This window comes from Hirsutella rhossiliensis (genome assembly GCF_020360975.1).
Source record: "Hirsutella rhossiliensis strain HR02 chromosome Unknown scaffold00017, whole genome shotgun sequence".
Taxonomy (NCBI): domain Eukaryota; kingdom Fungi; phylum Ascomycota; class Sordariomycetes; order Hypocreales; family Ophiocordycipitaceae; genus Hirsutella; species Hirsutella rhossiliensis.
Genome location: NW_025408683.1, coordinates 1,100,914 through 1,127,538, shown reverse-complemented (window position 1 = coordinate 1,127,538; position 26,625 = coordinate 1,100,914). Strand labels below are relative to the sequence as shown.

At 58.4% G+C, this 26,625-nt stretch overlaps 8 protein-coding genes across 8 annotated transcripts; 5 read left to right on the top strand and 3 right to left on the bottom strand.

Annotated features, from left to right (window-relative positions):
• Nucleotides 1-783: 783 nt before the first annotated feature.
• On the top strand, nucleotides 784-2,042 carry HRG_10853 (2OG-Fe(II) oxygenase superfamily domain-containing protein; the record flags this gene model as incomplete). The annotated part of the gene is made up of 3 exons (XM_044869323.1): nucleotides 784-975; nucleotides 1,076-1,240; nucleotides 1,395-2,042. 3 exons carry the CDS (start codon nucleotides 784-786, stop codon nucleotides 2,040-2,042), a joined length of 1,005 nt encoding a protein of 334 aa, XP_044715672.1.
• A 925-nt stretch (nucleotides 2,043-2,967) lies between these two features.
• On the top strand, nucleotides 2,968-11,673 carry HRG_10852 (AMP-binding enzyme domain-containing protein; the record flags this gene model as incomplete). Its single annotated transcript, XM_044869322.1, has 2 exons — nucleotides 2,968-8,358; nucleotides 8,419-11,673. The coding sequence occupies 2 exons, from the start codon at nucleotides 2,968-2,970 to the stop codon at nucleotides 11,671-11,673; spliced, it is 8,646 nt and encodes a 2,881-aa protein (XP_044715671.1).
• Nucleotides 11,674-12,448: 775 nt separating this feature from the next.
• HRG_10851 (beta-lactamase domain-containing protein) lies at nucleotides 12,449-14,359 on the bottom strand (the record flags this gene model as incomplete). Its single annotated transcript, XM_044869321.1, has 4 exons — nucleotides 12,449-12,896; nucleotides 12,976-13,976; nucleotides 14,105-14,241; nucleotides 14,299-14,359. The coding sequence occupies 4 exons, from the start codon at nucleotides 14,357-14,359 to the stop codon at nucleotides 12,449-12,451; spliced, it is 1,647 nt and encodes a 548-aa protein (XP_044715670.1).
• Nucleotides 14,360-15,196: 837 nt separating this feature from the next.
• On the top strand, nucleotides 15,197-17,183 carry HRG_10850 (cytochrome p450 domain-containing protein; the record flags this gene model as incomplete). Its single annotated transcript, XM_044869320.1, has 6 exons — nucleotides 15,197-15,434; nucleotides 15,514-15,640; nucleotides 15,709-15,718; nucleotides 15,951-16,130; nucleotides 16,217-16,944; nucleotides 17,009-17,183. 6 exons carry the CDS (start codon nucleotides 15,197-15,199, stop codon nucleotides 17,181-17,183), a joined length of 1,458 nt encoding a protein of 485 aa, XP_044715669.1.
• Nucleotides 17,184-17,337: 154 nt separating this feature from the next.
• Nucleotides 17,338-18,357, bottom strand: HRG_10849 (P-loop containing nucleoside triphosphate hydrolase; the record flags this gene model as incomplete). The annotated part of the gene is made up of 1 exon (XM_044869319.1): nucleotides 17,338-18,357. The coding sequence occupies one exon, from the start codon at nucleotides 18,355-18,357 to the stop codon at nucleotides 17,338-17,340; it is 1,020 nt and encodes a 339-aa protein (XP_044715668.1).
• A 958-nt stretch (nucleotides 18,358-19,315) lies between these two features.
• Nucleotides 19,316-21,157, top strand: HRG_10848 (cytochrome p450 domain-containing protein; the record flags this gene model as incomplete). The annotated part of the gene is made up of 6 exons (XM_044869318.1): nucleotides 19,316-20,080; nucleotides 20,154-20,474; nucleotides 20,554-20,664; nucleotides 20,728-20,879; nucleotides 20,939-21,013; nucleotides 21,067-21,157. The coding sequence occupies 6 exons, from the start codon at nucleotides 19,316-19,318 to the stop codon at nucleotides 21,155-21,157; spliced, it is 1,515 nt and encodes a 504-aa protein (XP_044715667.1).
• A 570-nt stretch (nucleotides 21,158-21,727) lies between these two features.
• On the top strand, nucleotides 21,728-22,738 carry HRG_10847 (nmrA-like family domain-containing protein; the record flags this gene model as incomplete). Its single annotated transcript, XM_044869317.1, has 2 exons — nucleotides 21,728-22,326; nucleotides 22,387-22,738. The coding sequence occupies 2 exons, from the start codon at nucleotides 21,728-21,730 to the stop codon at nucleotides 22,736-22,738; spliced, it is 951 nt and encodes a 316-aa protein (XP_044715666.1).
• Nucleotides 22,739-23,136: 398 nt separating this feature from the next.
• On the bottom strand, nucleotides 23,137-25,540 carry HRG_10846 (asparagine synthase domain-containing protein; the record flags this gene model as incomplete). The annotated part of the gene is made up of 7 exons (XM_044869316.1): nucleotides 23,137-23,340; nucleotides 23,401-23,488; nucleotides 23,540-23,643; nucleotides 23,971-24,272; nucleotides 24,411-24,666; nucleotides 24,791-25,435; nucleotides 25,505-25,540. 7 exons carry the CDS (start codon nucleotides 25,538-25,540, stop codon nucleotides 23,137-23,139), a joined length of 1,635 nt encoding a protein of 544 aa, XP_044715665.1.
• Nucleotides 25,541-26,625: the final 1,085 nt, after the last annotated feature.

Below are 26,625 nucleotides of genomic sequence, written 5' to 3'. Positions count from 1 at the left end.
GCTTTCTCACGCATTTTGATAGTTGTAAGCTAGAAAAATATCCGATTATCATGCGCAACGCGCCAGCCAAAGACCTGAACTAATCTTGATCGACTACGTTAGCGTTTGTACTGTTCGGTCTTTGTTGTGCTGCACGCCTGGTTTTTTTTTTGGTTCAAGTTGCAAAAATGGGTACGCTCCTCTGAATGATGTTGAATGCGAGGCTTAACTACGATGCATCTTTCACCGCGTTACACGCAAGATCCTACTACGTATAGGTGGTACCACTAGGTCGTGCTCGTAGTGGTCGCGGCACGAGCCGTCACTGGCGGCCCGCAGCCGCGGATTGACGATCCCAAGCAGATGGACGGATAGTCGGTCAGTCGCATTGCACTTGGCCGAATGCAGGGGAGCAGCTGAAACTCCCCAGCGAAGCTGTCGTGGTTATATATTAGCGGCTCGTCACAAGTCGGCCGATGGGTGCATTGAAGGAAGGAAGCCCCTGCTGAAAATCCGGGGCAGGCTGCACGCCAAGGGTGTAGGGCAGATTTACCGGTACGTACTGCGCGAGCCCTGGGTGTAGCCGCCAGCCCTGATTGCAGGGGTCAGCCACACAGGCATATAAGTCCACACCCCTCCACCCCTCCACCCATCCACCCCTCCACAGGTCTCCAGAGCTTTTCCACGTTTCCACAGCCCAGCCCAGCCCAGGGCGTGCACGGCCCTTGGACAGCGGCACGCGCTGTGCGACAAGTTCCACCGGCACCCGTCTCGAACGTCTCGAAACGTCTCGAAACGCACATCATGGGCAGCCTCGACACGGGCAAATACGGCTCGGGCGTGCGCACCGTCGATTTTGCTCGATTCTTCAGCGACGACGCCAAGGTGCGGGCTCGGCTCTGCGAGGAGCTTGTCGGCTGCCTCGCCACGGTCGGGTTCGTCAAGCTGATTAACCACGGCATCGGCGGCGACGAAATCCGTCAAGCGTTTGACATTGTGAGACTCGTCCCTCGGAGAGGAAGCGTGCGGTAGTTGCAGCAAGCAGCGGCGGCGGCAGCTCATCATTGTCGGCTCCACTGACGTCCTCTGCGCTTAGAACAGGCGCTTCTTCCGCCTCGCGCCCGAAGCCAAGGAAAAGGCAGCCCACCCCCCCGAGCCCAACCCGCATCGTGGCTACAGCTACGTCGGCCAGGAGAAGCTGTCCATGGTCAAGGACTACGAAAAGGGCAGCCGCGAGGTTTTGGATGTGTTCGACGTCAAGGTAATGATGCACCCTCTCTCTCTCTCTCTGGTGTACTCACTCGGGGAGGGCGCTCTTTCGTCCATGGCACGATGCTGGCCGAGGCCGCATGGTTTTTGGTTTGCGCCATATCTGTCGCTTGTCTTGTCTACCTTGTTGCTCACGCACAAGACAGGAATCATATGACCAGGGACCGGCCGTCGACGAGTTGTATCCCAACCGGTGGCCCGATGAGGACGACGTGCCCGGCTTCCGGGCCACCGCCAGCAGCTTCTACCAGCGCTGCCACGAGGCCCACCAGGACATCCTCCGGGCCCTGGCCATGGGCCTCGGTCTCGGCGCGACGTTTCTGCTCGACCTCTGCGAGCCCAACTCGTCAGAGATGCGCCTCAACCACTACCCCGGGGGCCCCGTGTCAGCCATGGGCAGGGGCGCGAGACGCATATCCGAGCACACCGACTTTGGAACTATGACTCTCCTGTTCCAGGACTCGGTCGGCGGCCTGGAAGTGGAAGACCAGAGACAGCCGGGCAGCTACTTTGCCGTGCCCCGCGAGAGCCCCGACGAGATGATTGTCAACGTCGGCGACTGCCTACAGCGTTGGACCAACGACGGCTTCCGCTCCGCGAGCCACCGCGTCGTCTTGCCCGACGACCAGGACGCCTGGGTGGACGACAGGTACTCGATTGCTTATTTTGGCAAACCCAGTCGCGCTCAGCCCGTGGGCTCCCGGCGCGAGCTGTTGCGGGATGGCGAGGAGCCGCGCTACGAGAACATGACGGCGTGGGAGTATAACCAGGAGAAGCTCGTCCGCACATATTGACGCGTCTGCCTGTCCCAGTGGCCAAGCCGCGGGGTGGGTGGTGATGCGCAGCCAGGCGGGCGGGCAGGTTGCCCTGCCACTGGCATGGGCGGGAGAAGAGAGACGTGTGGTTCAATGGACCACTCGGTAGAGTTGATGGTAGATGCAGATGGCTTCATGGGACAGTACAAAGCCGCTCTACACCTTGCTCTAATATCTATATATTTTTATTTTACTAAAAATCGCCTTTTTTGTTTCTGCCCCTTTTACGCTAACTCATGTCCATACTATAGAATAGAGACGTAAATGAATGGCTAATGCGCTGGGGACGACGTGCCCGCCACAGCCATCACCGCCGTCTGGCAAGTCTCGATGCAGAGGGCAATGCTAATATCATCTCGCCAGGCGGTTACTAGTATGGAGATGACGACGCTACACGGCAGAGGCGTGTTGCTTGCAGCCGTGCTTGCTTGTACGGATAGCTGGACTCTCACCTCGGCTAGCCCCGTCCCCCTGGGTGAGCTGACGTCTGCGCCTTCGTTTGGCGCGTCCAAGGGCCGCCGACGCAACTTGACTGCATCCCCTGCTGTCAAAGGGGAGACCAGTGGGAGCGGGAGGTGGTGGCCAGCATCGCTATTTGCACGCCTGCAGCCCATAGCCGCATATGGCCCATGCAACTACACCACCACTACTGCCACACCCAGCCCAGATTCATGTCTTGAAGATGCAGCCAAACATACGGCACGTCGGGGGACCGACGGACCGTCCGAACCTTTCTCTGCAGTTGAACATTTTGTTGCACCTTTACTGCTGATGCACACGGCAGACAGATTTTATTTTGTCTTGTAGTTTTAATTTTTTGAAGCAGACCATCTCAACCAGAACTCGTTGGCTCGTGGCTTTTATCAAAGAGACAACGAGTTCCCTGAGCAGAGTCGGCGCAAACATGAGTTTCACCACAGTGGCCCAATGCGAGCTGGACGGCGGCCATGGGGAATCTGATAGCAGTCACCATGATACTGCCTCAGACAGCACGCAAGACGGAGACGAGTCGACCGAGAGCTCGCGTCCCGGATCGCAGACGATACTGGACACGCCACCAGGAGAAGTCTCTGGTCAAGACGACGACGATGCACATGGACAATTCCTGTCCTTTCCTGTTGTCCCAACCTCCATTGATGGACTGCTGCTTGACGAGACGATGCAGTGCGAGCTTTCATGGCCATCAGATTGGAGCAACACGCCGCATTGCCGTTCCCCATCGGTCAAGACCCTGATACGCGCCGCCTGGGCCATGGTGGCCAGCCGGATGACCGACTCTGACAAGATCCAATTTAGCGTTGGGCGTCTTGAGACCGCAAAATCACCAAGTAGTGGGGAATCGGGGCTCCTGGGTAATACCGTGCTTGTAGAGCAGACCGTGCTGCGAGCAAACTGCGTGGCACACCAGACGGTTGCCGAGTACATCCAGTCCATCCAGGCACAGGCAGAAAGAGCCCCAGACAAAGGATGGACGCAGTTCCAGCATCCAAACAACACTGGCACGCCGGCAGCTTCCGTCAGCGGAGAAAGACAGATGCCATGCACCTTGGTTCTATCTCGGTGCGGCGCCCCCGCGAGACTGGGCCCGGGTGCCTCGTCGGCTGCCGGTGACGACGAGGGGGTGCAGAAACATCTCGATGGCTACGCGTTGGTGCTCGACATTCAACAGCACCAAGCGCGCCTCGAGGTCGAGGCAAGGTTCGATTCGAGGTTTCTAGAGCCATGGGTGCTGGGGAAACTGTTGAAACGCCTCGAGTTGTTGGTCCACCAGTTCCACGAGGCGGATCCTGCTGGGCGTCTGTCGGAAGTAGACTTGTTGACTCGAGACGATCTGGAGCAGATCTGGGCGTGGAACGGCTCTCTTCCGCCTCCCGTTGATCGATGCATGCACCAAGTGTTCCACGACATGGCCTTGAGCCAGCCACTGGCTCTGGCCGTGGACGCATGGGATGGTCAGTTGACGTACCAAGACCTGGATCGCTTCTCGACGCAACTGGCAGCACGCCTCGTTGCCATGGGCGTAGCCAATGAGACCTTCGTGCCCCTGTGTTTCGAAAAGTCCATGTGGATGCCCGTGGCCATGATGAGCGTGCTCAAGGCCGGCGGCGCCTTTGTCTTGCTCGAGCCATCTTTTCCAGAGCAGCGTCTCCTGGCCATGGTGCAAGGGGTCAATGCCAGTCTGGGGCTTTGTTCAGCCGCCAACGAGCCGCTCTGTTCTAGGCTTCTCGACATGGCAGTCGTCATCAACCGGCATTCTCTCGGTTCCTGTCCACAGGAAACAAGCGGCCAGGAGGATGCCAGTCACGATACCCGTCATTCATCCGACTCGGCCATGTTTGCCGTCTTCACCTCGGGAAGCACAGGAAAGCCCAAGGGAGCCATTCTGACGCACGCAAACTACGCCTCGGCGCTGCATCACCAGTTGCGGCCCCTGGGCTTCTCCAGAGACTCGCGCGTCTTCGATTTTGCGTCTTACGCATTCGACGTCTCGGTCCATAATGTATTTGCGACACTCACCTCAGGCGCCTGCCTATGCATACCGTCCGACCAGGCACGTCACAATGACATCTCGGGGGCCATGGCGGACATGGGCGTGACGATTGCCCATGTGACGCCGTCCGTAAGTCGTCTCATAAGCCCGGAAGCGGTGCCTCTTTTGAAAACCATGATATTTACCGGCGAGCCTCTCTCTGTCGACGACGTGGCCCGCTGGTGGAACAAGCTTGACATTGTCAACGAGTACGGGCCGGCCGAGTGCACCATCAATACGGTCAATCGCGATGCGCCCACCCCCGAGGCTGCCACCCGCATCGGGCCAGCACTGGGAGTGTCGGCATGGATCGTGGATCCCGACAATCACGACAGGTTGGCTCCCGTAGGCTGCGTCGGCGAGCTTCTCATCGAGGGCGCCCTGGTCGGCCGCGGCTACATCAACGACCCGGCCAACAACGCAAGAGCCTTTGTGCAGAGCCCCCGTTGGCTGGTCCGGGGTGTTCCGGGCTATTCGGGGCGCCAAGGTCGGTTGTATAAGACGGGGGACTTGGTCCGGTACAACCAAGATGGCAGTCTCACATACGTTGGGCGGAAGGACGTGCAAGTCAAAATCCGTGGCCAGAGGCTCGACCTCGGCGAAATCGAGCACTGGGTGCGAAGCTGCGTCTCGGATGCCCACCAGGTTGTCGCTGAGGTGATTGTGCCCCGATCTGACAATGCCAGCCCTACGCTGGCAGTGTTTATTCAGTCTCGGGGTAAAGCAAGCGACGACGCTGCCCATCATCCGGGTGCCGCCGAGATACGCGCCGTGCCGGCCGAGACTCGGACCGCCCTCGCCGCCCGTCTGCCGTCTTACATCGTACCGACCGTCTTCTTCTGGATGGCCAAGCTCCCCGTGACGCCGACGGGGAAAATGAACCGCAAGAGCCTGAGAGAGCTCGGTTCGTCGTTTTCGCCCGAGCAGCTCGCCGCAGCACGGGCAAGCGGCCACGACGGCCACCGCTCGAAGCGACAGCCGTCTTCGGAAATGGAGCTGCGTGTCCGAGACATCTGGGCTCGAGTGCTTGGTCTCGCAGCAGCTGAAGTTTGGCTCGACGACAACTTTTTCCATCTCGGAGGAGACTCGATTCACTCCATGAAGGCTGCGGCCGACGCCCGTAGGCTCGGCTTGCAGATGACAGTCATGGACATCTTTCATCACCCGGTACTGCACGACTTGGCAAAGCACTGTCATGCGCTGCTCGACCTCTGCATCCAGCCCATGGCTGCCTTTGAATTGCTCGGAGACGACGTCCATGTAGATTCTCTTGTCGGCGCCATGGCCACCAAGTATAACCTAGATCCGTCGGCAATACAAGATGCCTACCCTTGCACGCGGCTGCAGGAGGGTCTCATGTTCCTCACTTCGAAAAGGCCGGGCGACTACATGGAGCAAAGCGTTCTAGAACTCGCCTCGGACATCTCGGTCGACCGCCTGCGACGAGCGTGGGACAAGACGATCCAAGCCCAGCCTATACTCCGCACGCGGCTGGCGCAGGGCGGCAACCTTGGCTTACTGCAACTGGTGCTCGACGACAGAGCCCAGTGGACAGAAACAGTTGGGCTAGACCGGTATTTACATCAGGATAGAGAGCGGTCCATGGATCTGGGAGATGCTCTCTCGCGCTACGCACTGGTTCGGGACAAGTCGGGCGGGCCAAGGTGGCTCGTATGGACAGTCCATCACGCCATATACGACGGCTGGTCGATGCGGCTCGTCAAGGACGCCGTTGTCAAGGCATACCAGGGGCAAGTCATTGACGAGCCGTCCCCATTTCAGGCATTTATCAAGTACGTCCAAGAGCAAGACGATGTAAAAGCTGCAGGATATTGGCAGCATGCGCTCAAAGGATTCGACGGCGCTCCCTTCCCGTCGTCGGCATCCTCGACCCAAGACCCCGTCGCCGACGCTGTCGAGGAGCGTCTAATGCCGGGTCCCAGGGTTTGCAGCAGGGGCATCACGGTGTCTCTGCTTATTCGCGCCGCCTGGGCACTCGTCGTGGGTAAAATGACCGGTTCCGACGACGTTCTATTTGGCTCGACCCTGTACGGGCGCAACGCCGCCGTCGGGGGGCTCGACAACATGGCTGCACCGACAATTGCGACAGTGCCGGTGCGCGTCAGGTTCTCAAAGGAACAGACTGTCGCACACTATCTTCAGACCATACAGCAAGAGGCGGCCGAGATGATGCCCTTTGAGCAAACCGGGCTCCCGAGGATCGCGTCGACGTGTCCCGAGGGCCGAAAGGCGTGCCGGTTTCAGACACACGTCGTCATCCAGCCCGAGGACGATTGCAGCGGCGACGGAGTCTTGGGCCAGTGGAAGAGCGGCAGCCAGGAACAATGGTTCAGCACGTACGCGCTGACGCTCGAGGTCTGGCTGGGCCCCGACGGGATCCTGGCCTCTGCCATGTTTGACTCGAGGGTGATTGAGCCTTGGGTAGTGAGCCAGATGTTGGCCCAGCTCGAGTCGGCCATGCACCAGCTAAGCCACGCCTCCGAGGCAGATACTTTGAGCGATGTTGATCTGGTGACCTCGGAGACCCGAGATCAGATTTGGCAGTGGAACGCATGCGTCCCTGAAGGGGTCGATGGCCGTGTCGAGGATTTGCTGGTCAACCAAGCCAGGGTTCGACCGGATTCTCCCGCAATTTGCGCTTGGGACGGGGAGCTGGCATATCGCGAGCTGGACGACTTGTCCTCGAGGGTGGGAGCTGTGCTAGCAGAAGCCGGCGTCGGCACGTCGGAGACGTTGATTCCCTTGTGCTTTGACAAGTCCATGTGGGCAGCCGTTGCCATCTTTGGCGTCCTCAAGGCCAACGCGAGCTTCATCTTGCTCGATCCACGGCTGCCGCTGTATCGTCTTCGCGCCATCATGCGGCAAGTCAAGAGCGGCGTGGTGGTGACGTGCCCGTCGAGGCATCAACTTTGCTCGCAGCTTGCCCCCAAGACCATTTCACTTGATTGGGATATGGTACTCGGCGCATCGTTGGAAAGACGGGTCACCGAGGCGGCAGTGCGAGAGCAAGGGTCATGGCCGTCGTCCATGGCGTACGCCATATTCACGTCGGGGAGTACTGGGGCGCCAAAGGGAGTCATGATATCGCACACAAATGCCCTGTCGGCGCTCCATCACCAAGTCGAAGCCATGGGACATACGGAACAGTCGAGACTGCTCGACTTTGCGGGATACAGTTTCGACGTGTCCATCAGCAACATCTTCAGCATGGTGGCTTCAGGCGGCTGTCTTTGCGTCCCCAGCGAGGACCAGCGAATCCACAGCCTCGAGGATGCCGTCAAGCTGATGAGGGTCAACGCGCTCGACCTCACACCCTCGACGTTGCAGCTCCTGTCTCCGGAGCGGGTGCCCGAGATACGGACGCTGACGCTGGGCGGCGAAGCGCTGCGTGCGGCCGACGTGCAGGCGTGGTGGGACAAGGCGCGCATCTGCAACGCGTATGGGCCGAGCGAATGCACGCCGACCAGCATCATCAACTATCTCGCAACGAGCCCAATGGAGGCTACGGCCATTGGAAGGGGAGCAGGCGTTGTGACCTGGATTGTGGACCCAGATGACCACGACGAGCTGCTGCCCGTGGGCTGCACCGGCGAGCTGCTCCTCGAAGGGCCGCTGGTTGGGCTTGGCTACCTTGGTCAGGCGGAAAAGACCGAGTCGGCCTTCATCAGGGACCCGCGATGGCTGCTGCTCGGGTCCGCCCTCCACCCCGGCCGCCGTGGTCGGCTTTACAAGACGGGCGACTTGGTCAGGTACGGGCACGACGGAAACGTCTTGTTTGTCGGCCGGCGAGACACGCAAGTCAAGATCCGGGGACAGCGTGTGGATCCAGGAGAGATTGAGAGCCTTCTCTGCTGCCATGGCCGCGTGCAAGAGGCGGCAGTAGTCTTTGGTCAACACGGTAAAGGGCGAGAAGCTCGGCTGTTTGCGTTTGTCACAGTCAGATCCGACGAAGCCATTGCTGGCCAGACAAAGTCCAGCGACACCGACGCGTTGCAGAGACAATGGCACGTAAACAAGATGGATTCGTGGGAAAGCCAGTTTGACCAAGAGACGTACGCGTCCATCGATGCTATTGCGCCCGCGGCCATCGGGCGAGACTTCATTGGGTGGTCTTCCATGTACGACGGCAAGGAGATTGACAGCCGCGACATGAACGAGTGGCTGGACGATACAATCGAGACGATTCTCAACGGCGGCGCGGCCGGCCGCGTTCTCGAACTCGGCACCGGGTCGGGCATGATACTCTTCAGCTTGGCCAGACACGGACTCGAGAGCTATGTCGGCGTGGAGCCGTCGTCCAAGGCCGTCGACTTTACCGCCAAGACGGCCAAGTCGGATCCGGCCCTGGCGGGCAAGGTGCAAGTCTTCAAGGGCACGGCAGACGACATTTTGCGGCGGCCCGACGACGTCGGTCGCCCTCAGCTAGTCGTCATCAACTCAGTCCTCCAATACTTCCCAAGCCAGGACTACCTCTTTGGCATCATACGCAGCTTGGTCGGCCTCGAAGGCGTCGAGACCATATTCTTCGGCGACGTGCGATCATATGCCCTGCACCGCGAGTTTCTGGCCGCGCGCGCTCTGCGCATGGCCAACAAGGACGTGACGCTCGACGAGTTTCGACACATTGTCGGTAACCTGCAGCGGGTCGAGCCAGAGCTGCTCGTGGACCCTGGATTCTTCACTGGCCTGCCCGACCGCCTCCCCGGCATCAGGCACGTTGAAATACTGCCAAAGAGGATGGAGGCCACCAACGAGCTCAGCAGCTACCGATACGCCGCCGTGTTGCATGTCGCCTGTCCGCAGCAGGTTCAAGAGGTCAGCCAAGCGGGCTGGGTCGACTACGCGGCCAGCAGCCTGGACAGATGCTCTCTATTGCGGCTCCTGGAAGTGGACCGTGGCTCTCTCACGCCAACCGTGGCCATTTCCAACATTCCCTATAGCAAGATTGTGTTGGAGAACAAGATTGTCCATTTAACCGGCGACACTGCGGAGCGCCAGGTGCCAAACGACGACAACTGGCTCTCGGAAGTGCGCCAAGAGGCGCGAGAGGAAGCGTCGCCGCTGTCGGCGCTTAATCTGACGGAGCTGGCGCGGCAAGCGGGCTACCAGGTGAGCGTCAGCTGGGCCCGGCAGCATTCGCAGCGCGGCGGACTCGACGCCATATTTCATAGCCCCGGCCGAGGCGGGAAAGAAGGCGGCCGAGCAGGCGAGCCGAGAGCGCTGTTTCGGTTTCCCACCGATCACCATGGACGGTCCATGGCATCGCTCAGCAGCCATCCCCTTGGGCAGCAGACCGACGCCAGGGTCCAGGGACAGCTCCAGGACATGGCGAAGCTGAAGCTGCCGTCGTACATGGTGCCTCATGCCATTACCATTTTGGACAAGATGCCCATCGACCACAACGGCAAGACGGATCGCCGCCTGCTGGCCGAGAGCGCCAGAGAGCAAGAGTCCCCGCCGCTGGGAGACAAGAAGCTGCCTCCGTCAACGGCGCAAGAGGAGACGCTGCAGGGCATCTGGGCTCGCGTGCTCGGCGTGATGCCCGACAGGATCGGGATGGAAGACGGGTTCATCCAGCTCGGGGGTGATTCGCTTCAGGCCATGAGGATTGTCAGCGCGGCTCGCGATGCGGGCATCAAGCTCGAGGTTGCCGACATGTTCCAGCACGCAACGACGAGCATAAAGAGCCTGTTGGCTACCGCGGAGGCCAGGAGGGCGAGCTGCAGCCCCCAGAATGGCTGTCCCGCTGCCCTGACAGACCGCATCATGGCAGACATTGCTCGGCATGACCTGAGCGTAGCATCGGCCCAGGCGGGAGCGGCAGAGATGGTGGGCGAGACGGATGCCACCGGGGGCAAGGGGTGCGGTAGGCTGCTCACGGTGCTCCTGACGGGAGCCAACGGCTACATTGGCACGCAGATCCTGCGCCAGCTGCTCGAGGACGGACGAGTCGGGCGTGTCGTGGCTGTCGCCAGGGGCGCAACGCAAGCCGATGCCAGGCGGCGAACCATTGAGGCGGCCAAGAGGGCGCAGTGGTGGACCGAGTTTCACGACAGGACGCTCGACGTGTGGGCGGGGGACCTGGCGCAGCCGCGTCTCGGCCTCGACGCGGCTAACTGGCGGTCCGTCAGCGACGGCGTGGTGCATGTCGTGATACACAACGGCGCCGCCGTGCACTTCATCAAGAGCTACGCGGCGCTGGAGGCGGCCAATGTGCGCTCCACGGCCGAGCTGCTGCGCGCCACGGCCGAGGTGCCGCACATGAAGCTCGTGTACGTGTCGAGCGCGCGGTTCGGGGACCCGAGCGACGAGGCGGAGCGAGACGTGGCGCGGCATCTGGCCGCGAACCCCAACGGGTACAACGAGACCAAGTTTGTCGCCGAGACGCTGGTGCGGCGTGCGGCGGCGCGGCGGCGCGGCGGCGGAGGCGGGGCCGGCGGGGCCGGCGGCAGCCCCGAGTCCAAGTTTGTCGTCGTCAGCCCGGGCCTCGTCGTGGGGACGCCGACCGAGGGCGTGGCCAACGCCGACGACTGGCTTTGGCGCATGGCGTCGGCGTGCATGCGCGTCGGCGCCTTTGCCGGCGACGAAAGCGACAGGTGGATCCCCGTGGCCGACGTCGGGTCCGTGGCGGCGGCGGTTGTGAGCGCCGCCATGCCGGGCGCGGGCGGCCCCGTCGTCCGGCAGATCACGGGCGGGCTCACCATGGGGGAATTCTGGGCGACGGTCGCGGCAGCAGGCTACCGTCTGCGCGCCCAAGACGCGCCCGTGTGCGCCGAAGCCATTCGGCGCGACATGGACGCGCACAAGGACTCGCATCCGCTGCAGGCTCTCGCCCACATGTTGGACGGCCTGGGCGACACGGCGAGGGAGCCTTGGGCCGAGAGCTGGCGCTCGGGCGGCAGCGGCGCGTCGCCGACGAGATTGAGGGCCGCCGTGCTGAAAAGCGTGCGCTTCTTGGCCGACGTTGGCTTCCTGCCGAAGCCTACGGCCGCGGGGCCTCCGCAGACGAGCATGGGCGCCTTTACGAGGTCGGGGGGGTTGGAGGCTCGCGCGGCTTGATTTCGGCCTTGGATGCCTCGGATGCGACCGACTTGTCAAGTTACTATCCGTAGTCCTCTTGTCGATGCCTCGCTCCTCTGCTCTCACCTAGCCGCCAATTATAGCCCCCAATACTCTGTACAGGGAATGGCTATACAGCTGATAATGACTGGATGCGGGGCCCTCGCATCCTGCTTATGATTTGATTTATAAAATAAAGATGTCAAGTTAGACAAGATTAATATCCGTACTCTTCCGTCGGTACCGGGTGTGTCGCATATCGCAAATCGCGCCCGTATCATGAATCACAGCTCCTGGAACCTCATGCCCGATCGTTGCCCCTGCTGCGCCGCAATGATCGGGGTATAGCTATATTGTTGCACGAATGTGTGCATCAGATCCTTTTATTTTCCCTTTGTTCTTTGGATAACTTCTCATCATTGGACTGATGGCACTCAGATCGCTTTGCACAACCGCTGACGACGGGTTTCCCTGGAAGCCCCCTGTACGCCGCTTATACCAAGCCGCAACCTTTGAAAGGCCCCTCCGTATCCGTACAGGGGCCAACTATTACATATCGACGGTTGGCCCGGATTGTATATGCACGGCAGGAAGGCATGCGGGTCGTCGGGCTCTTCGGCGGCCCCCGGCGGAGAGTCGAAAATTGGGTGCAGTTGTAATAGCGCACGAGCGGCATGGGCATGATTCATTCAGCCTGTGGCTAGCGAGAGCAGAGCAGCCGTCTACGGTGGCGGTTCGTGCATGACATGACTGGTGAGACACCGGCATGCAGAGCCTACTGCTGCGTACGCCGAGAGACTGCTTGCACGGTGCGGTTCCTCTCAAACCAAACACGCCCCCCCCCTCGCACGGCGCCGAGCTGCACCATCAGCCCGGCGACGCTGCCGTCGACGCCCACGACAAACTCGCCGCCCCAAAACGCCGCCATCGAGTCCGTGTCGTCGTACCACACCTCGAGCAACCAGAAGCCGCCCGAGACGTGCTTGAATCGCAGCGTGTACATGAAGAGCATGTCGTCGCGCCGGGCCACCAGCGCCCCCTTGCCCTTGCCCCTGCCTTTGGCTTCCTCAATGTCCAGCACCCCGTAGCCCTCGTCAAAGTACGAGCCCACCAGCTGCGTCGCGTGGACCGGCGGCGGCAGAGGCGGGTCGGGCCTCGTCGGGTACATCATGTCGACGGCGTTGCTCATGTCGCGGGCCTCCTTTTCGGCGGCAGCCCTCATGCTTTGACGAGACCAAAGTCAGCTCATGCCCGGGCACCCGGCCTTGACTCATACCCGACGACTGCGCCTGGCCGACTCACTGCTCGCTTATGTTGAAGCGGGCCTCCTTGGAGACGCGCAGCTTGTCCTCCATCAGCCTCCACGCAATCGTCTCCTCGGCAGCGTTGCCCGGCGCCGCCACGTTGGCCATGGCCACGACGCCGTACCCCTGCTCGGGGAGCCAAAATACCTGCGTCGCGTATGCGACTTCGGTGCCGCCGTGCATGTAGACGGCGGCGCCATGGGCCACCTTGCGCTGCCAGCCGAGGCCGTAGAGCGTCTCTCCCGGGCCCGACCTGGCCTCCCGGGCGGCAATCATTCTCGGCGTCTTGATGTCGGCGTGCGTCTGCCGGGAAAACGGCGCAGACTCGTGCAACAGACACTTGATCCACTTGGCGTAGTCGACGACGTTGGAGATGACGAACCCGGCTCCGCTGCCGGGACGTACGTCGTCAAAGTCGACAAGGCCATATCTCCGCCGGACTTGGTCCCAGTGGTAGCCCGATGCGAGCCTTTGGGGCGCGTCAAGGGCTTGCTGCGTATCGCAGTACGTGGCCGTCATGTTGAGCGGCCCGAAAATCGTCTCGCGAAGGTGGTCGCCGAGCCATTTGCCCGTCAGCGTCTCAATGACGTGGCTCAGGGCCACATACATCAGGTGGCTATACTGCCACGTAGTCCTCGGCTCCGCGCTGAGCTTGAGCCCGCGCAGCCGCCTGACCACGGCCGCAATGGTGAGCGGCTCGCCTCCTCTCTCGGAGCGACGGGCCCAGGCGTATTCGTGCGGCGCCATGCCCGTGCGATGGCTGACGGCGTCGTCGAGCGTCAGGTGCGCCGTTGCCCACTCGTCGCCGGCCACGACGAAGTCGTCTCTGATGAGCGACGATATGGGCGTGGCCCATCCGGCCCCCGCGAGGGACGAGTGGTTCTTGGTGTCAATCATGTGCGAGAGCGCCGCGGCCGTCATGGCCTTTGTCGTCGAGCCCGCAAAGAAGAGCGTTTCGGGCGTTGCCTTGATATTGGGCAACTCGGCGAAGCCAAAGGCCTGTCGACGAGGACGGGTGTCAGCCGCAACACACGTATATATATATGTTATATATATGTGTGTGTGTGTGTGTGTGTGTGTGTGTGCGTGTGTGTATCACACATACATACACGGGGCACCGTACTTACCTGTGTGAAGACGTCGTCGCCATCAATCACCGCGATTGCCAGACCGGGAACTTTCCATTCGTCCATCACTTGCTCGACGTAGGCGGAAAAGTCGCGGGTGAACGGTCCACCATTGGGAGCCGTAAACGCCCATGTTGCTGCATTCAGCAACGGCGTCTGTCTCTGACCTTGTGAGCCGATTGATGATGCCTCACCCCACGCCGGCAGCAGCGACAGTATTAGAGCGAGGCCCGTGGCGGTGCTAATGAAGCACATTTTGGGACTGTCGATTTGGAGCCAGGAAAACGACAAGAGGAAAAGGTGACAAAATCAATAGCAGTAGCCACAAGGAGGGAGCTGTGCCATGCCTTAGCAGCCGCATATATTCTCATGCTAATACTGGACTCCTCTATAGCACCGCCTGCTATTTAAGCCTCTTCACCAGAATACTATTGCCACTAGACCATTATGGATTACTCTACAAAAAGTGAAAAATAAACAAGTATGTAATTAATGTTTTCTTTTAGTTATTGAAACTAGTCAAGACCTCTATATATCCTTTGTGACCCTGGCGGACTGTAGATGAATACACCCCGAGAGACTAGGTTCCTGGTCGGCGTCGACGCTATGTCTTGCGGCGAAGGCCTACTCAACATGAGACATGGGTGGCAGCGGCTAAGGCCGTGCAGCCACAGCTAACAGGGGTTGTCCGACTTTCCGGTGCATTGTGCAGCCCATTTACATACATGCGGTGAGGGGCGAGGGGTGTGTTGTTATTAAACAAACGTGTCCGTCTTCACGGGCCGTAAGCGTACTACGCAGCTAATGCAGCCAGAGTAGACCAAGGAGGCGGGATGAAATCGACTCTCTCTGGACAACAGTAGCAAAAGCGCAGCCGACAGCCATGGCGAAAATAACTCCTCCACCGTAACAAGTACATACTTGGTGCATGTCAGGTTGCTCTATTCGGCCACTAAACATTGCCAAGTCTGAGAGACAAATTTGACCTCTTCCGTCTTCATCGTCCACGCCTCGGGACAGACGCGCATCTCCACCACCAACCGTTCTTTAGACTTTGCTGGGAAACACTCGATAGAGGCTCCAAACAGCATCATGTTACTTGACGCCAACGTCCACTGGACCGCAGTCGCATGGCGCGCCTTCGTCTCAGCCGTTGCGTGCTGGGCTCTTTACTCAGTGGCCGTTTACGTATACAGACTGACGCTGCACCCTCTCGCCGGCTACCCAGGACCAAAGTTCGCGGCAGCGTCCTATCTCTACGAGTTCTGGCACGACGTCGTCCTTGACGCCAGATACACGGAAGAGATTGCGAAGCTCCATGAGAGATACGGTGGGCATCCAGACGCCTCGTGCTGGCGCTGTTGGCGCGATTGAGAGACACTCGAGCTCACCAGTGTAATCTTCCCCAGGTCCACTGATCCGGATCAACCCACACGAGTTGCACTGTAGCGACCCCAGCTTTGTCGATGTCCTATACCCGGTGGCGGGTAACCGCAGACGCAACAAGACGGAGCATCAAATGTCGGGTTTTGGAGGGTATGTTTAGCACCTATCCTCTATTATAGAGCCGATGAAATAGCCAACTGACAAAACCATGCGTGAAGCCTGTCACTGGTAAGCACGATGGCGATGCGAGTGCAATCTCGCGCTGGCGGATCCAATGCAGATGAGGAAACACGCTGACAGCGGGTCGGTCGATTAGTCTACCGTCGCGACGATAGAACATGGTCACCACCGCATGCGTCGTACACCGCTCAACAATTTTTTCTCCAAGTCCAAGGTGTTGGGGGCAGACGATGTAGTTCATCAAAGGTCTCGACAGTTGTGCGACAAGCTGCTGGCGCAGTGCGGGCGCGGCTGGTTCGACGCCGGCGGCGCCTTCAACTGCTTCACCACCGACGCCATCGTGGAATACTGCTACGGGGAGAGTCCGGGATTTCTCGACCAGGAAGGCTGGCAGCCGAACTGCAAGGACGTCTTCGAGGCCCTCGAGACCAGATCTCACTTCACCAGACACCTCCCTTGGGTTCGACGCGTGCTTTACTGGGTCCCATTGTTCGTATTGGAAACTTGCCCGAGATGATGGCGCCAATTGATTTGTGCTGACCCTAGCTGGCCAGGTCCATAATGCGAACAATGTCCGGCACCTATGACTCGCCACTGCGCTATCATGTCCAGATGCCCGAGCGGCTGAAGCGAGTGATCGCAGTCGGGGGAACAGACGAGGCCAAAACCCGCCCCGTATTTGCGGAACTGCTCAGGTCGGACCTCCCGCCACACGAAAAGACGCCCAAACGACTGGCCTATGACTCCAACGGGGCTGCCTTGGCCGGGCCCCAGTCGACGGCAACAGCACTGAGCAACATAGTCTACCGCCTCGTCAAACAGCCAGATATCGCCAAGAGGCTCCGAGAAGAGGTCATGGCAAACGTGCCCGACCCAAAAGAGCTACCAAGCTGGCCGACCCTGGAGCAGCTGCCGTACCTCAGCGCCGTCATCCTAGAGGGCCTTAGGCTAATCTTCGACTTCTCGCAGGAGAGGCTCTCGTACGAGCCTTCGCAAGAAAGACTGGCTCGTGTGGCGGTGGACGAAGACCTGCAGTACGAAGATGACGGCGGCGTGGAAAGCGGCCATCTTCCGGCCAAGACGGTGTACACTATCCCGCGCGGCACCGCCGTGGGCATGTCGGCCTGCTTGGTGCATCTGGACGAGTCCATATTCCCGGAAGCAAACGCGTTTCGGCCCGAGAGGTGGCTAGACGACGCCGGGCAGAGGCACAGCCGCCTCGACCGCCATCTCCTCAGCTTCTCCAAGGGAAGCCGATTCTGTGTCGGTTTTCAGTAAGTGTCTTTTGCTACAGCCCACACTTGCCTCTCTCGGGTGCTCATGACTCACGGCCCACAGGCTGGCGTACTGCGTTTTGTATGTGAGCGTAGCGGAACTGGCGCTGCGTGTCCTGCCGCGCCTGGAGGTTCGCGATCGAAGGCGGCACGGAGACGAGCAAGTCTACAACGACGACGGCGAAAAGGAGCCGAGGAAGACAACAAAGGGATACGACATGAGGGTCGTCGATGTCTGATTCAGGAGGAATAGGATTCTATATTTCTCCACCCCCCCCCCCCCTCCTCTCTCTCCCTCTCTCTCTCTCTCCCTCTCTCTCTCTCATATAGCTTCTGGGCCGAGACGTCAGCGCCGCGGTGTCCGTTTAGCTTGCCTGGCCAGTGTTTGCACCATCATGCATCTGCTCGCAGCCGTTTCGCTCTCAGATATTCGTAATCTGGCATGGCCTCGCGCACCATCTTGGCAATACGCTGAGCTGCACCTGCTCCGAATTCAGTCTTCCATTTCTCTGCCTCGTCGGCAATATCAATCTCGCTCTGTGCCTTGGCTTTGATAACACCGGTAGATTGGAGCAGGGTAGACCGCATAACCTGCTGACACGGAGCCATGTGCAACAAATGGTTCTGTTTGAGCTCGTCCCAGGTGAATCGTAGTTTCGCCGGATCCATGTCGAGCATGTGGCAATACAGCGTCATTGTGTCTGGGCTGGATATGACGTCGTCTGCGTCTAGTACAATTGGCCAGACGTCTCTCTTGTCGGCGGAGCAGGGCAGCTTGTCCCGCCATTGAAGATACAAGTCATGGAGTTGGCGAGACCACTGTACCGACGTCATGAAGGATGCGTAATCATCCGCCGCAGCTCCCTCGTTACCTCGCATCTTGACGATGGTCCGATAATAGGACGGAAACGCCAAAGCCGGGTGCCTGATGAGAAAAGTCGGCAGCCACGTCTGGAGAAACTCGTCGGGCAACACGGTGAAATTTTGGTCAGACCAGGTCGAGCCAGCCGTGTCCTCGACCGTCAATGGCGCGCCATGGATGCCAGTTCCAAGCACCAGACGGCTACGTTCCTCTGGCCTGGCGAGAAAGGTGGTGTGCTCCTTGACAAAAACACACTGGCCGCGGGCGTGCTGGGAATCCAGCCATGTTCGCATGTCGTCAAAGCACCCCTGGTAACACTTTTGCACCTGGCTCCTCTCCTCGGAGGTCCAGTCGGCGACAGATTTGGTCCGGAAGTGTGGCTCGATGAGCATATCGTCAGCGCGCATGAAGAAGTAGCCGCCATCGAGCTCACCAGACGAGACGCTGGGCTGCGAGTCGAGGTGGAGAATCTTGACGACGAGGTTGGATGCAGTCCTGGGATAAGAAAGGAGATAGTGCCGCAACGGCGGCGAAGCTGCATGGGTGGACATGGTGGATGTGAGGGGGAGTGTTTTTTGATGTGTTGTGAAGCCTGAGAATGTGTCCTGTTCTCTTGCCGACTTGGCATGTGGGCTTGGGGTAGAGAGAGATGGTGGGCGGCGACAAGCAGCACGCCCGCATACCAGGTTGAAGCCAGCGCTGCCGTCCAGCTCGTGTCCAGCTGCAAAGCGGTCGATTGTTTGGCAGGCCGACCTGGGCCGGAAACCCTTTCGGGGCCCGAGCCCTCCTCTGCGGCTGCTCGCAGCTCCGCTGGCTAAGAGCTCCGCTGGCCATCAGCTCCGGCTCTTGTCAGGCCACGTCTCTCTGGTTTGGGGCATCTACCTGCGGATCGACAGGGGCCTAATGCGAGAGCAACAAGTCGAGAGCGGGGTGGCGCTTTCAAGCCTGGCCTGCGTTGACAACACGCTCCGCATTTCTGTGATGCAAAATGGGCTTGCGCAGTGACGATGCAAGCCGAGTGCTAACGGCGGACGGTAGTTGGAATAATAATAGTCGTGCGACCTGACAGGTTCCCTGCAGGCTCCTCCCCCGAAGCCCCCCCTGTAACTAGGCCCCCCCCCTGTAAACCCTCTGTGCGCAAAAGGAGGGGGCTGCGGCCCTGTAGAGCTTGCCCCCGCCCGGCGCTGCGCTCGGTGTGACAGTGCAGCCCGTCGACCATGCATCTACCGGCAGATCTAATGTACATATGTACAGTATTATTACAGCACATGCATGGCCCGAGAGTGGCGGTTCAGTGGCCAGTCCAGTCCGGTCCAGTGGCTCGTTTGGGATCCTCCGAGCTGCTGGCGAGAAACATCCAGCGTTCGCCACCGCTATTAATTACCATCGTACATACATATAGTATGTAATAAGTGAGCTTCAAGCCTCTCTGTTCACGCACGCACCATCTGGGGAGCTGCGCAGACCTTTCGTGACAGCCCCCAGCCAGAGCAGTCTCGCAGTGCCGCGATGGAGCTTCAAAGTCTGGGGCCAACGTTGCTCGTCGCGTTTCTGGCCTACAGAGCGTGCATCTTCCTCTACAGGCTCCATTTCCACCCTCTGGCCAACTTCCCCGGCCCCAGGCTGGCCGCAGTGTCGACGCTATGGCGGGCATATCACCAGTTTTGGCGAGACGGCAAGCTACTGCACACGACCAAGGAGTTGCACAAGCGCTACGGTCCCGTCATTCGCACCTCGCCAAACGAGCTTGACTTTTGCGACCCGGCGGCCTTTTTCGACATTTACAACACCGCTTTCAACGGAATCAAGGATCCAGACTTTTACAACCATCTTCGAGTCGAGTCCGACACCATGTTGCTCGTCGACGGTGATGCCGCCGAGCACAAGGCACGCTTCCGTCCGGTTGCCACACTCTTCTCGGCCCGCCAATACGAGACGCATCAAGCCAGCATTGCGGCAAAGGTCCAACAATTTACCAACCTTGTTTCTCTGTCTGCCGAGCGTCGACGCGTTTGCAGCCTCGCCGCGGGATACCGCTCATTGACAGTTGGCATCATGTACGACTTCATCTTTACCGACGTCCCCGACCGTTTCAAGTCGCTTCGCGGCCCTGATTTTGACGACCCGCTCACCGTCGCCTCTGCAGACTCCCTCAACTGGACGTCGTGGCTCATCAGGAACTTCCCCATCTTCTCCGCCGTGGTCATGAAGCTGCCACCCGCCATGGTGTCTCTGGTGACTCGCTCGTTTGAGGGGGCAAACCGCATGTTCGAGGTAATCAAGGAATCCGCAAAACATGTACGCGCCCGCTTCAAAGAGAGTCTACTGACGGCGACATGTGGATTAGATACTAGCAGAGGTCGTCGAACACGAGAAGAACGCCAAAGGCCAGAACCCAGACTGCGTCACCCAACGCCTCCTGAACGAACATGTTCGCCACAGGTCTGCAGTGTCGTCGGCCACTCCGGACTCGGTGGTCAGGTCCGAAGCCATCGGTTTCATGCTTGCTGGCACCGTTGATCCGCCCAATATCCTATCCCTGAGCACATTCATGGTCGCCCGAGATCCGGCTCTCCAGGCGCGGCTTTACCAGGAGCTCAAGTCGTCGTGGCCTAACATGCAGAGCCCTGTGCCTTCTTACAAGGTCTTACGAGGCCTTCCCCTACTCGTAAGTGATGGATCTGTGCAAAATCCACTCGAGTTTCACGAGTCGTGTAATGCTGACGCGTCTAAACACCACTTCGCAGAGAGGTACAGTGCAAGAGGGCATCCGCTTGACGCATGGCGTGGCCACGGGGCCCCCTCGGCTCGTCGGCAAAGGCGGTGCTCGAGTTGCTGGCTACGACGTTCCCGCAAAGGTAATACGCATAGCCCTACGTGCGAAATCTCTCTCGGCTTTCTGACAATAAACACCGCCCCAGGCCGTTGTCGCAGCACCGTCCTACTTTGTACACATGGATCCCAAGGTGTTTCCGAATCCCGAAAGGTTCGAACCGGACAGATGGGCCGATGACGACGGCTCCAACTCGCTCGTGGCCTTCTCCCGAGGCCGCCGCATGTGCCCTGCCGAACAGTGAGTGCCACGCCTCCGCTGCACAACGCAAATGCTAAACCCAGCGACTCTGTGACCAGGTACTCGCTGATGATGCTATACACTGCTCTCGCCGCTGTCTTCCGGCGATTTCGAGTAGAGCCTTACGAAACGACGTGGGTTTCAATCGCAGCAAAATAATGGCCATTCAACTAACACGTTGTCGCAGGGTCAAGGATTTTGAATGGAATCAGTATATTTCCATCATGTTTTCCGGTAGACCGCTGCGTGCCATCGTCGAGAAGAGATTAGAGAAGTAGTCCAAGGGCGAGGAGGAGGTTACACTCTTGGTTCGCACCCGTAAGATTGTCTGCTCGTCGCGAGCACGGGGCATATACTATGCAATGAACGCCAACACGTCTGTCAAGCCACGTAGCCTAGTAGCGAAAACCTGTCTGTACCGAGCGTGTCATTATAGAGAGGGTCTAATATTGTGTCCGGCCGAGTACCAGAACCTGGTAGGGCCCGGCATCAACTTATCCTGTTGGCGGCCATTTCGACGAGACCAAATGTGACATTTGCAGTGTCTCAGATAGCTAGACATGACCTGGATCTGAGCTCCGCAACCACGCCCAGGTGAACTGAAGAGATATGTAGGTATATAAGCTAGGGAGCAAGTGGCTGATTCATTGGGCTGGAAGAAGGCAGCAAACTGCGGTCGAACTGAAGCCATCGGAGGAATCGAGGCCGAATGCGGGGGCCAATGAAGGGGGAGTAACTTAGAGGATAATCTTTGGCGGGGAAATGGACAAGTATTATTTCTTTTTACGTGACAATTCCATCCAAGTAACACTCGTCGTTGGGCGCCTCCGTCTTGTCCATTTGCAGCCATGGCCGCTCCGTTACCCTCTCACATCCTCATAATTGGGGCCACTGGCAACATTGGCAAGTACATCACCAACAGCGTGGTGCAATCCAGGCCTTCGTTCCCCAAAATCACCGTCTTGACGTCGGCAGCCACTGCGTCTGCGAAGCATGAGCTCCTCGATAGCTGGAAAGCGTCTGGCGTGTCCATCATGGTCGGCGACGTCACCAACCAGGCTCACATGGCCAACGCATATCGCGGCGTCGACACCGTCATCAGCTGTGTCGGACGGGAGGTCCTGGATCAACAGAAGGAATTGATCCGGCTGGCTGAGGAGTCAGAGAGCGTGCAATGGTTCTTCCCCTCCGAGTACGGCACTGATGTCGAGCACAATTCGAGGAGCTCCAACGAGAAGCCGCATCAGATGAAGCTGGCCGTTCGCAAGTACGTCCGAGAGCACACGAGGCGCTTGAAAGTCACGTACGTCGTCGTGGGCCCGTATTTCGAGATGTGGGTGGGCACGGGCAATTTTGGGTATAAACTGGGCGGCTTCGACATCAAGAATAAAGAAGCCGCCGTCATCGCAGACGGACAAGGGCAGATTGGCTTCACGACCATGCCAGAGTACGTACACACGCAAGTGCGTGTGCCCCATGGACATGATGAGTTAACGAGCAACTATAGCACAGGCAAGGCAGTAGTCGCCGCTCTCCGGCACCCGGAAGCGTCGTTCAACAAGGCTCTCAAGGTAATGTCGTTTGTAGCAACACCGAACCAAGTCCTTGCAGAATGCGAAAAACAGACGGGCGCCAGGTTTACTGTGAAGCATATTCCGCTGGCCGAGGTAGAGGCATTCGAAGATCAGATGTGCAAAGAACAAAACCCCTTCGCCGTGGGTCCCGCCCTGAGGCGTATATGGGCCACCGGGGGAACTCTATACGGCAAGTGGGACAACCAGAGCATTGGTCTGGACAGTATCAATTTGGAGTCGCTGGAGGTCGCCGTACGGAGGCATGTTCGTGGAGAAACTTTCTGAGACTCCTTGGTTCACACCTGCAGGGCTGAATAAATCAAACTGCTTGTCAACACACGTCTTTACTCAATGTAGTCCACATGCATCCCCAATGAGTCTACTATAGTGAAGACATCTAGAAGCCTCTTTTGACTGCCATAGATAGACAACAACTGTCCAACGAAAGGGAACTGCAGATGTTCTTGCTTATCCTATAATCGAGGTTGGTTATTGGATGCCTCGGCCTGCTATGCCTGCTGTAACCGAGTATGTAAATGGTAGTGTTCAATCAAACGTCGTCCACCACTGTAATGCCAATTGAGCGACGATTTGGCCCTCTAAACGGGAACGTCGTCTCGTGGGTGGTCACTCCTATTGTCGGATCTACACATGTCGCCAAAGGTCCCGGATGTATAACACGGCTACACCCAGCTCCAATTCGACTCCTCGACCGTCGCCTTCTTGACACCAAGCCTCTGCCCAATGGCTACCCACCCACCCGTGTAGTTAAGGGTTCGAAACGCGACTTGGTCCGGCGTCTCGCCAAAGGCCGACTCCAGGGCCGCCTCAACGACAGCATAGTCTACGAATCCCAGCTCCTCGACAGCCTCGCGCGTCAGTAGTCGCTTGAACATACAGTGCAGAGGCCCGTCCTTAGGCCACCTCGTTGGCGCCGAAAAGGGAACCTTTCTCCGCCGGTACACCTCGTCGGTAACAAAGGGCCGCACCGCCTCACGCAGGATCCATTTCTCCACGATGGCTCGTCTAGGGGCGCTGGCCGTGCCGTCCTCATCATCGCCATCATCTTTATTGGGCGGCGTGTACCTAAGCTTGGTAGAGGGCGGGAGTGAGTTGACGTATTCAGTCAGGCTGTGATCCAGAAACGGCGTTCGGGCCTCGATGCTGTGGCTCATCTCTGCGCGGTCGCCCTCGCACGTCAGAAGCGTGTTTGCTAGCACCGACTTCTGCCACATGTAGAGGCCCGCGTGTAGATGATGCCACTGGTCCTTTATCTTGGGCAGGACATCGGGCAAGATGCTAGCTAGTACAGTTTTGCGTGTGTCGTATCCTTGGGCCTGCCGTTGAACCCAAGGCGAATATAGAGTGCTAACAGGGTCCCAGGCTTGAATTGTTGCAGGCATGGTACTGCCATTGACGGGCTCTAGCACGCCATCATCGAAGCCATTGTAGGTTCGGCTGCCATCATTTGCTGTCATTTCGTGCCTCTTATTGATTGCCAAGGTCTCCAAGCTCACTCGTAGCTTGGTGTCGTCGGCCAATATGTTGGGCATGGCTAGGTCTGGCTCGTAAAGGTATTGGTGCGTCAAGAAGGCGTAGCCACCAAAGTGCTCATCGGACCCTTCGCCCGTGAGAACTACCTTGAGGCCTTGCTGTTGCGGCAGCGATGATAGGGCAAACTTGGCTACCGAGTTGAGGTCCATGTGGTGCTGCTCGTTATGGTAGGCGGCGTCGACAAAGTCGTCAGCCAGCCTCTGCTCATCAGCGTTGTGCCTGTGAATTTCGATGCCCAGCCAATTTGCCGTACGGTCAGCTATGTCTAAAATGAACTGTTAGCCGATGAGCACCAAATGTGCTGCATGCGCATAACTATATATATGTGTGTGCTTGTCTGTGTTTGCCTGTGTTTGTCTGTGCGGCATGTAATTACATGCTGGCGTACAAGATGCATACTCACCAGACTCGTCGTAGCCCGACGCTTCGGGAAACTGGACGCTGAAGCACGCTACCTGAGTAGCCTTGTCGCTGCCAATCTTGACGTTTTCCGTGCGAGCTAGATGCGTCACGATGCCTGCAATGGCCGATGAGTCAATGCCACCCGATAGATAGACGCCGATGGGGACGTCGGCACGCATGCGAAGGCGGACGGCGTTGATGAGCCGCTCGCGCACGCCCTGGACCATTTCCTCGATAGTACGGGTCTCGACTATGGTCTATTGAATGCTCTCCCGTTAGTAGAATCCAAACTAATTAGCCATTGTCGCTCAACTGTTGGCTGGATGGTCGCAACGATGCGTTTCTTGCATGGTGCTGCTTCTCTGTGTGGCTGCAACTGACCTTGTCTGGGAAATCCGCGTCCCAGTATTGGTGCATCTGAATCCCGCGACCGTCGGTGATTTCCATCCAGTGGCCCGGTTTAACGGACTGGACATTCTTAAAGACTGTCCGCTCATCCACCAGCCAGCCCGAGTCGGTGATGCTCTGGACGTCCCATTCAGGCTGCCACCCCAGCGGCTTAAGGGCCTTGGCCTCTGCAGCCAAGACGACTCGGTCACCGACCGTGGTCCAGACAAGTGGCTTGATACCAAAGCGATCACGGACGGCAATGACGCGTTGGCTGCCTGGTCTCTGGTCCACAAGGACAAAGGCAAACTCGCCGCGGAGATGCTCAAACAAACCAGGGGCCCCGTGGATCTGGTAGAGGGCGACAACTAGCTCGCTGTCACTATGACCGGTGAATCGGTACCCGTGTTCGCTGGCGCAGATGTCGCGGAGCCTGTCAAAGTCGTAAATCTCGCCATTGACCACGGCGTGGATAGAGTCGGCGTTGTGGATGGGCTGGGCGCCCAACGGCGAGAGGTCATTGATGGACAGGCGGCAGTGGCCGAGGCCGATTGAGCCATCTTGGCTGACCCAGGTGCCTGAGCCGTCCGGACCGCGATGTTTGATGGCGTCGAGGCCGTGCTGGAGATGCTGGGAGAGCTGTTGGGGCGACGTCTCGATGCCGTGATTGACGGACCCGTCTCCGTTCTCTGTTGTCGTCTCCCCTGCGCTTGGGCAACGACAGCTAGCCACGATGCCGCACATTTTGATGACTGATTGGCAGCGAGGGCAATGATGATGTAATGATAATGTCAAAACAATAAATAGGAACGGAAACGGGGCTGCAATTTGCGACTGGAACTTCTCAATGGCAAGCCGTGATGCCTGCAAGCCGAGAGAAGGCGATAGAACCAGACACACAGCGTGGAGGCGGGGGTTGAGCCGTCCCAATCAATACAAGATCCAATTCGTTTGCTAGACTACTGAACGCATGGCGTGGGTCATGCAAGTGCCAGCACAGAGCTGACTGGCAAACTGGCTTGGTGGACCTTCGCTCTGTACTGCGTAGTGGTCCACGATGCTTCTTCTTCCATCACTACTGGCCACCACAGCTGAGGTCGAGTGTTGCAAATCACGGGCTGGCCACGCCCCGGGCGTGCAGGGCAAGCTCACTGCACAGACCCTGGGTGCAGCCATAGCCCTTGTTGCACGTAATTGTCCGCACGCCCCCTTCTACTAGGGAGGTGGGCTGCAGCTGGCATCGTCATTAGAGCTTTTCCATATCGAGCAACGCTCTGCGCTGTACTACAACTAAGGAGCCGCTTAGGAGGCCACTACTAAGTCAGCCCACCTAAAGTCCGGCACACCCTAACACCGGCACCCTCTATAACACCATCGCGTCGTTAAATATATTATATTGCAACCGCGTTTTCTCGTGCATCTCTTGCTCTATAATTATAAAATAAATACTATTTATCTTAGCAATACTTCGGCTTTCTAAGTATACTAAAAACTGGCTTTAAGAAGCACTTTAAGCTATTAAAAACGTAATACCTTAGCTTTATACTAGTTAAAAGTAAGGTATTCTAAGAGGGACCCTTTATACGCGTCTTAAAGGGGCTCTACCTATTAAGGAAGTAAAAGACGTATATTAAAGGCTTAGCCGAGAGTAGGAAAAATACCTTACTAACTAGGCTCTTACCTAGGCTACCCTTAAGCTACCTTTAAAGTATTATTAGGTTAATAGATTCGCCGGCTATATCGTTAAGGCTAGCGGCGATACCTTAGTATACTAGGGGTTAGATATAAAGGTAAAGAAAGAGATGGTATTATAAAGTAGGTAGAGGCGT